The 9,717-nt window shown below is 49.1% G+C and overlaps 1 protein-coding gene across 1 annotated transcript; it reads left to right on the top strand.

Moving 5' to 3' along the window:
- Positions 1–17: 17 nt before the first annotated feature.
- On the top strand, positions 18–9,711 carry GML (glycosylphosphatidylinositol anchored molecule like). The gene is made up of 2 exons (XM_008683640.1): positions 18–147; positions 9,422–9,711. Exons 1-2 carry the CDS (start codon positions 18–20, stop codon positions 9,709–9,711), a joined length of 420 nt encoding a protein of 139 aa, XP_008681862.1.
- Positions 9,712–9,717: the final 6 nt, after the last annotated feature.

The raw sequence follows: 9,717 nt of genomic DNA, 5'->3' as shown, positions 1-9,717 counted from the left end.
GAAAATGCTGGCGCCTGATGCTGCTTAGTCTTCTCTCAGGGACCTACAGTTTGAAATGCCACGAGTGTACAGAAATCAACACCTTCAATTGTCCAACAGTGAAAGTGTGTCAGTATGAAGTCAGGCGCTGTATGATACTCTCTATTCGTAAGTACCTGTCTGTCTCTCATCCACCTTGTGATTTAGTCATTCTCAGGGAGCAGGTCCAATCTGTTTTCTCTGCACCCAGCACCATGGCCCTTGGCCCTCTCTGCCCCCATCCTGGGAGCACCTCGCAGGCACTAGGCTCAGCCCCAGGAGAGGGCCATGTGCACCGTCTTGGAGAGCGCCATCATCTGCAGGGTCGGGCTGCAGTGTCCGCATGTCCTGAGATGTCTCCAGGGGTCGGGGACAGTTGCACCTCTAGGTCCCCATCCCCCGTCAGGCCTTGTTCATGTGTGTTGACACTCCTGGGTAACCTGGGTGAGTCCTCGGGGCCCATTTGATCTGGTCGTCTTGGCAGAAGGCTTCCAGCTAAGCAGACCCAAGAAATGGACATACCATGGACTTGTCAGGGCAACGCCTACTTCTCACAGAAGCCAAGGCCAAGTGTGGGCTCAGGCAGAAAGGTCGGGTAGAGCGTGACCATTCAGGATGCTCTTGCCCCTCACGCAGAGGCTCTCGTGCCCTGAGAAAGGTGTCCCGCTCCCCGGGGCCCTTCCCTGAAGAACGTGACAGCCAGAGGCCAGCGACCACTCGACTACCCGGGGAGGCTGCAACCAGAGCAGGTGCTGTGAAGGGAGGCAGAGGCCTTGTCTGGGGCCCTGCTCAGGGCCTGTCCTCCCGCCCCTGTTCTTCCCCAGCGTCCCTCTGCCTCTTCACATGCCATTCTGTGCTCCGAGCACCCTGCAAAACAGTCCTCTTACTGCCACCTCTTGGTTGTACCAGCAGCCGTACCCTGTGGGCATGTGCCCACTTGGGACTCGGGCAGGAGCTAGGATCTCTCCTCCGTTCCTGCAGGGGGCACCTGTCGTGTGCAGGTCTCGGCCTCTCAGTATGCGGTGATGTGGCTGGAATGGCCCTCGTGGTTCTTAATACGATTGCAAGATGCCCTCAGCAGTAACCATCAGGAAGCTTTGAAACGACAGGGCTAGTCACTTACAAGTCTGGAGCTTACGAGGCGCTCCTGGAGGCACCCGGTGTCGTCCTGGGTAGTAGAGAGAGAGAGAGAGAGGGCATGGGCTGGGGTTTCTGCTTTTATTGGGGTCAAGGGTGGGGGCCCAGGGTTTCTTGGGCCCATCTTTCATTGGCGAATTTAAAACATGCGAGTAGGAATTGGAAGCGTGGGAAGAGGAAACACAGGACACCCAAGTGGTCACCTATGGAAACCAACCCAGATCCCTAAAGCAGACGAGCCTCAGTGGGCGGTGGTGGCCGGGTGCCGGCTCCTGATCGCGTCCAGTGGCTGGTGACTTGTTTACTCCAGATAGCTGCCTTCGAAGTGGATGGCTGAGCAGTCAGAGCTCGTCAGGCACTTGCGTTACCAAAGGAAAAACGCCCCACCATCAGGGCCTCACTGCAGTCCCTCTGGGAGACCTGGATGGGGTGTGCGTTGCCACGTCGGGGTGACTGCTCCTGAAGGGGGCTGGGGACTCTGTTTCCAAGCACCTCACCCTCTATGGCTCTGGGGTAGACTTGGCCCGGAGAGAACTCGCCTGAGGTCTGGAGGGCTGAGGTGAAGCCGAGACCGTTGCTCTGGAAGGTCACTGTGGTTTTACCCAGTGGTGGATACCAGGGGACTCCAGCCTCTCCTCCCTTTATCCTGCTGCGTGTCCATCCCATCATCCCCATTGCTGGGCCTTTGACCAAGAGCCGTTCCTAAGAGCGCCGCCGTTGCTTGGCTGCTGGCCTGCAGAGGCAGCAGGGGTGGGCGCGAGCACGTCAGACCTCTCTGGAAGCGTTCTCTCTGCGTGGGCCAGACTGGAGGGCAGAGGAGCATGGCGTTGATGTTTTCCTGCCAAGTGGGCTCTTCCCCCCGGCCTCAGCTCCAAGTAGTAGACCTGGTTCTGGACTGCCCTTCCGATCGCCAGCCTGCCCTTGATACACGCCTGTCTCTCAGCGCCTCCCCCAGTCGTGGAAGCTAGAACACGTGGATTTAATAACTGACCCCCGTAGGGCTTCAGGGGCTCAGTTTTCCTGAGTGACCCTGGTGGATACCGAGACAAAGAATTGACAAGGGCCTTCGGAAGGCTGGAATGCTTTCATATTTTCCCCTCAGGATATTTGCCGACATCTGGGGTTGTGCAAGTAAACAGAACACCTCTTTGGAAAACTTCTGAACCTCAGAGACTGAGCTTCGACCCACACTCAAATTCAGTGATGTCCCAGCAGATGGACAGACACAGTCCCCAGAAGACAACAGAGACGCCAGACAGAGTTCCACACACATATGCCCACGTGATTTTGGGCAACGACGCAAACACAGTCGGTGGGGAGAGATAGCCTCTTCAACTTGATCGGGCAAAATGAACCTTGACCTGAACCTCAAATCGTATTCAAAAATTACCCCCGAAGGATCATGGGCTAAACGTAAAAGGTAAAATCTACAACGTTTAGAAAAAGAAAGCCCAGAGGAGAAAATCGTTGGCATCTGTGGCTGGGCAAAGAGGGTCTAGCCTTGATGCCAAAGCATGACCAATAAGGGAATTGGTGACATGGGACGTCTACCAATGACAAATATTTCTACGTAGAAGGCCCTGTTCAGAGGATGGAAAGGCAGGCTACAGACCAGGAGGAAAAGCACGCAAACCACATATCCCACAAAAGACTGACGTCTTGAGCGTATCCAGAACTCTCACAAGTCAACAGCAAAAATGCAGCCAATCTGCTAGAACAGGCCGAAGACGTGAAGAGGGATTTGACCGATGTGGATTCACACGTAGCAGGGAAACCCATGAACAGATTTTCAACATCGTTGGCCACTGGGAAAATGAAAATTGACAAACACAGTTGTTACCATGGATCGGAGTGGCCAAAGTGAGAAAGAGTGGCCACTGCAAAGGCTGGCCAGGACGGTGAGGAAACCAGATTTTCATACACTGCCAGCGACAGTAAGAACTGGGGCAGCCAAGATGGGGACCACAGTTCAGTGTCTTAAAAACTAAACACGCAGCTACCATACATCCCCAAAATTGCACTTCTGGGGGCTTTCGCCAGAGTAATTAAATAAAAACAATGCATGGTTGTTTATACCAGATCAATTTGTAACACGTCACCCCCGGAATCATCCTGGAAGTTCTTCAGTGAGTAAAGGGTAAAGAAACCATGGTACATCCACCCCGTGGGTATTTCTCAGCAGTAAAAAGAGCAGATCTTGATACATCAACCTGAATGAAGGTCTGGGGAGTGACACTGCAGGAGAAAGAGCCAACTCCTAGGTGACAGTCCATGGTCCCTATTAGAGGCCATTCTTGAACTTTAGAGAGGTGGAGCCCAGATTAGTTTTGAGCACAGGGGGAGGAGCGGTCCCTGGCTGGGCATTTGGGTGGAAAAGCCGTCAGTGCATCCATAGGAGGGGACGATTGTGGTGATAAAACTGTTCTTTCTCCTTCCTATTTTGAAAGCCAGTGCCCTGGTTGTGATGGTGTACTATGGTCTTGCAAGATGTTACCACTGGAAGTGACTGAGTAAAGCTACGCAGGATCTTTCTGTATTTCCTGCAAATGCTTTGAATATACAGTTGTCAAAAGTAAAACGTTTAACGGAAAAGGAACTTAAAATCTAACATACCATTTACGTTAACATTTAAATGGCTACACTTAGAAACCCAAGACTTTCCAAGTACACAGAAATTAATATATTCTGCTTAATAGAGGCATGCTTTAAAATGAGAATTCAGGGACGCCTGGGTGGCTCAGTTAAGCAGCTGCCTTTGGCTCAGGTCATGATCTCAGGGTCCTGGGATCGAGTCCACGTCGGGCTCTTCTCAGCGAGGAGTCTGCTTCTCCCTCTGCCTGTCGCTCCCCCTGCTTGTGTGTGCGCGCGCGCTCTCTCCCTCTCTCCTCACAAATACGTAAAAACTTAAAAAAAAAAACTTTTTTAAATGCTGAAGTAAAATGAGAACGTAGTAGCTTCTGGGTGGCTCGATCAGTTAAGCATCTGCCTTTCTGTCAGGTCATGATTTCAGGTCTTGGATCGAGTCCCACTATGGGCTCCCTGCTCAGCGGGGAGCCTGCTTCTCCCTCTCCTCCCTACCCGTGCTGTCACTCTGTCTCTGTCTCTCTGTGTCTCAAATAAATAATCAAAATCTTTAAAAAATAATAAATAAAATAAAATAAAATGAACAAAAAAGGTTGCGAATGAACTATCGAACGTGGTATACGACTTAAATATTGGCGCAAGAAAACTCTTCTCCACACCGAGGCAAAGGGAACATTAACACAAGAGCGTTACTTGCGTGAAGAGCAACACTGTATGGAGTGGAAGGGGTAAGAAATCCTGGAAGAAACCACCGGTAAATGCACCCACTCCCAATAACAGGATGAAGATACACCCAGAATAAGCCTGCATAGAATTTAGGAGCGGTAGAGTAGACCCACAGTCACGGCGTGATTGTCGTGAACACAGCTCTCCCCGTAGCTCGAGCGCCAGACCAAGGAGACAGAACGCGCAGTGTAGCTCACCTGCGGTGGATGAGTCTTTCTGCAAAGGATCAGAGAGCAAACGTACTAGCGTCGTAAGCTCCTCTAGTCCTGGTGCAGGTACCCAGCACCGCCCGTGTGAGGAGGAGGAAGCAGCCGCGAGGGTGAGGACGCATAGGGATCGTCCCTACGGCCCAACAAATCTTGACTGCTAGCGCAGCGGTGGACTGGAGGCTTGTCCCGGGGCTCTTGTTTGCCAGCCTCTGCTACAGAAGGTCTGAAGAGCGCCACTTACAGAGCTAAGAATAATCCTTACATATACAGCAGCAGAGCCACACGTGAGCGAGTACGTGTTCACTAGGTCGCTGATGAGCGTTTGCAGTACGCGCTCATGCCAGGACGGTATGCAGTCATCTACGTGTGCCAAAGGACTGAAAGTATTCAGAGTTCCTTTTCTGTTACGGTGGAATTAAACCAGAAATCATGACTCAGAAGAACCGAAATGCTCCACTTCTTCTGAATTATTACGATCACCAAAGAGAAGCCACCATGGAAATTAGGAAATACTGAGGTCTCAACAATTAGAAGCTATAACATGGGAAGAACGAGTGGAGAGCAGCTACCGCAGTGCTGAGAGCCAAATCGAACCCTCCCGGCATCTAGCGAGGAGAGAAAGGGAAAAGGCCCCAGGCTTCTAGTCAGGAAGGTCAGAGGAATAGAAATCCACCCAAAGCAATGAGGAAAGAAATGTAAAGAGGGAAGCAGCAATCCTTGAGATAGGAAGGGAAAACAAAACAAAACACAAAAGATAAAATCCCCACAGAGCCAATAGCTGATTCTTTGGAAGGATTCATAGTACTGGAAAAAACAGAGTAGGAGAAATCAAAGACAGAAACATACAATTCATAATTTCATTATCAGAAATGAGAAGGGAGGCATCCATGAGACAGTACAGACCTTGTATAGATAATAAGAGCCCATTATGAATCACCTTCTTGTGATCGATTTGAGCTGCGTGATGAAATGAACGGTACCTTGAAAAACCACATTTTAACTATATCTGACCCACGGTGACATCGTAAAGCTGAAGTGTCCCGAGTCCTTTCTGGAAAACCTCCCCAACTAGAGAGTGCTTCTCTGGCAAATTCCCCACTAGCTTTATGGGAGAAATCAGCCCAATCTTACACAAATGCTTCCAGAGAATAAGCAAGGAGGATTGCTCCCCAACACATTCCTGATGACGCCTGACCCTAACCCAAAAACCCAGCAAAGACGTTGGAAGAATGGAAATCACAGACGATCCTCTCTGAGGACTAGAGATGCAAAAATACTGGCCAAATCGGAACCAATAGAATCCTACTGCAGATAAGTTATCCCCCAACCAATGAATTGCAGTATCCTGCATGGGATCCCGGAACAGGAAAAGAACGTTAAGGAAAAATGAATGAAATCTGAACAAGGTGTGGAGTTGAGTTAATAAGAATTTATCAGCGGTCGCTCATTGTGTGGGACAAATGTGCCATAGGGCAGTAAGTAATGAGAAACAAGAGGGGACTGGGTGTGAGTTGTGTAGAACACACACACACACATTCAGGCAGTGGCCTGGATACTCAAAAGTCAGTTCCAAAAAATCCCATTGTATTTTTTGCACAACAACAAATTCAAAATGAAATTTTCAAGAAAACCATAGCATTTTAAAAATCACCACAATACCCAGAAAGGAATGCAACCAGATCTCTGCAAGATTTCCACGTCAAAACAGCGAAATTGCCTTTGAAATGGAAGACTTCCATAAAAGGATACACCAAGCTCATGGAGGGTGAAACGCCGCCGTAGAGGTAAGATGGCTGTTCTCCCCAAATTAATCTAAAACTTCCATGAAATTCCAGTCCGAGTTTCAGCATGTCAATGTGTGTGTGTCTGTGTGTGTGTGCAAGTTGATTCCAAATATGGGAATGTTTATGGAAATATGAAGGGCTAGGAACGTCCAAGGCAATGTTGTGGAGGAGGAGAAAAGCTGGAGGACTTGCACTCTTAACTCTCAAGATTACTTACATCATTTCGTCAATTCGGACAGTCTGATGTTGGTGTCAAAAGATTGAAAGATGGACCTACAGAGGTGAGAAGAGATCTCACATGTGTCTAGTTACGTGATTTCTGGCAACGCTGGCCCTGCAGGTATTGGAGAACGATGCTTGTCTGCACTCACCACTGGTGGGTAGCTGAGATCTTATTCGCCGTATCTACTTGACGCAAAAGAAGCAGCTTCAGGTGCTTCGTGGATCTCCATGTGAATACTGAAAGAGCAAGGGGCTACTAGGTATTTATCCAAAGAATACAAACATAGTAATTTGAAGGGGCACATGCACGCTAATGTGTACAGCAGCAGTGTCCACACTACCCAAAATATGGAAAGCGCCCAGATGAATGGATAAAGAAGGTATGTGGGGGGGGGGTGCATACACGCAGAAATGGAATGTCACTCGACCTTCAAAAAGAATGAAATCCTGCCATTTGCAATGACATGGATGCAACTAGAGGGTATTACGCAAAACGAAATAAGTCAGGGAAGGACAAATGCCATATGATCTCACTCGTATGTGGAGTTTAAGAAACAAAACAGATGAGTGTAGGGGAGGGGAAGGAAAAATAAAATAAGATGAAAGCAGAGAGGGAGGCTACCATAAGAGACTCTTAATTGTAGGAGACAAACCGAGGGTTCCTGGAGGGGCGTTGGGGTGCTGGGGTAACTGGGTAATGGGCATTAAGGAGGCCACTTGCTGTAACGAGCACTGGTTGTTGTATGCAACTGATGAATCATTAAACTGTACCTCTGGAAGTAATAAAACGGTGTATGTTACCTAAAGTGCATTTAAAGAGAAAAAAATTTTAAGGATGTTAGTTGAAAGATGCTTTCTAAAGTAAATACATACATAAATAAAAGAACATAGGCGTTTTTCCTGGACGGGAAATGTAGAAGAATGTCTGTGTCCTTGGATAATTACGAATTTAAGAAAACTGAACAGTATAGAGCTGGTCGCGTGGGGAAAGTGGCAAATGGGATTACATAAAAATTCACAACTTCTCCCCCTGAGAAGATTCTGAGAAGACTGTGAAAACGATGCCGTAGATGAAGAGAAGCAGTTCAGGACACTGTCTGCTCAGGGGCTCGCGTTCAGTACGTAGAATGAACTTCATCCTAAAATCAGCGACTGAGCGAGCAGAGCAGACCACTGGATAGAAGTTCGAGCAAGAAGGCTTGAAGGCTGTTTACCAGACAAGGATATCCAAATGGGTACTAAATATGCGAAAAGATGCTCAACATCACCGTCTTTGGTGGAAACGCAACTCAAAGCCATGATACGGAAAGCCCAAAAGGAACGATTAAACATTCACAGACGACCACTCGTGTGTGGCAAGACTCTGAAGCGTCCGTGCCTTTGGGGTGTAAACAGGTACCGCCGGTCTGGAAAGCTCTTCAGCGGCATCCGCTAAAGCCACACATACGCATGTTAGGGACTGTAAAGCACTCACACCCGCTCACCTCAAGATGAGGACAAGAATATTCCTTGCAGCACCGTTTGGGGATAGACAACAGCCGGAAACGATCCTGACGTCCATCAGCCATCAACCGAGGAATATTCATCCGTGGAAAAGCATACGACTAGGAGGGTAGACGGAATGCAGCAAGGGGCCACAGCAGGGGTGGAGTTCCCAAACACAAAGTAGAGAAAAGAAGCCAGACACCAAAACAAGGCAGGATTTCCTGATCACCAAGTTCAACAACAGACAAAATTAACGTACAGGCTCTGAATCGAGGCACTTCTTATCCTTGGCCTCGGCTGCTTATAGTGCCTGATGGAGGAACAGAAGCAGGAAACGAGGGTTTTCATCCAGTTCTGTTCCTGGAACTTGATGTCGGCTATATGGGCGTGAGCGCTTCATGAAAATCCACTCAGCATTCGGCTTACGGTTATGCACTGTGCAGCACGGCACTGAGCTTTCAGAGACCCTTTGCATGGCAAATAAAGAAAAGCAAGTGACTGGAGCCAGTGGTTCGTTCCTTCTCTTTAACCCCAGAGCCGTGAATGGATCATCAACTGTGGCAAGTTCCAGGGAGAAAGTATCGTGCAAACACTAGGGTCACCGGGGGAGCAGAAGTCATGAATGAGGGCCAAGGAATTGAACTCAAGGACTCTGGAAGGAGGCCTCAGATGGAGCTTGCTTCAGTGGGGTCGGCTGGCCGAGGCTGTTGGGTGTGCCCACCAGTGAAGGTAATCACAGCAGTTGTGGGACCGTCCATGGGACAGAGCGTCCAGTCTGCCCTGGGGAGCAGGTTGGCATTAAGCGTGCAGGGACATTTCTGTGTGGGGCCAGGAGCTGGGAACGTCTGGCCGAGGGGCCACTCCAACTGCAGAAAATCAGCTGAGGGCCACCCTTTCAGGGGCACTCCACTTCAGGGGCTCTGTGATCCTGTGGGACATAAGCAATTATGGGGACAAATAATGAACAGGGCATTTCGTGTGTACAGCTATGTGCCAAGGTGCCATCCTACTATTAAGGGAGAGCCGGAGGCAGAGGTGAGGTGGCAGTGTAGACAGAAAAAGATCTCCCGAAGTTGTTCATGGGGGAACCAGACCCTCTGGTGGCCTTACTTGCTCATCAGTGAAGAATTCTAGGCAACATGGTAGCATTTGCCGACGTGGACGGTGGGCATGGAGCCAGTTTGTACTGGGTGCGGTGTGCTTCGATAGTTGTAGCAGAAAACCTGACATCAAATTTTTTCATCTCTAATTCCCTAGGTTTGAATGTTCGGGAACTCTTAGTTCACAAGAACTGTACAAGCAACTGCACCTTTCTATATCCATCCGAAGTACCTCCTGAAGCCCCGAGAGTCTTAAAAACTAATAGTTTTTATTTTGTTCGCTGTTGTAATGGTATGGTTTGCAATGAGGGAGGACCTACTAATTTCGAGAGGGATATCCTGCCTGAGTATACAATTGAGGAGGAGTTAGAAGGAACGGTGCGCTTGGGGGAGTCAACATTTTTCCTGAGTGTTGCCTCCCTCCTTGTCAGCAATACGCTGACATGAGAAGCC

Source organism: Ursus maritimus, unplaced genomic scaffold (genome assembly GCF_017311325.1).
Source record: "Ursus maritimus isolate PB19 unplaced genomic scaffold, ASM1731132v1 scaffold_546, whole genome shotgun sequence".
Classification (NCBI taxonomy): Eukaryota; Metazoa; Chordata; class Mammalia; order Carnivora; family Ursidae; genus Ursus; species Ursus maritimus.
This window is presented reverse-complemented; position numbering and strand designations above follow the sequence as displayed.

Bases quoted from the DNA above. Each gene is read 5' to 3' on its own strand.
- GML (XM_008683640.1), top strand. From the start codon at position 18: ATGCTGCTTAGTCTTCTCTCAGGGACCTACAGTTTGAAATGCCACGAG. The intron at 148-9,421 runs GTAAGTACCTGT...CTAATTCCCTAG, and splicing joins CTGTATGATACTCTCTATTC to GTTTGAATGTTCGGGAACTC.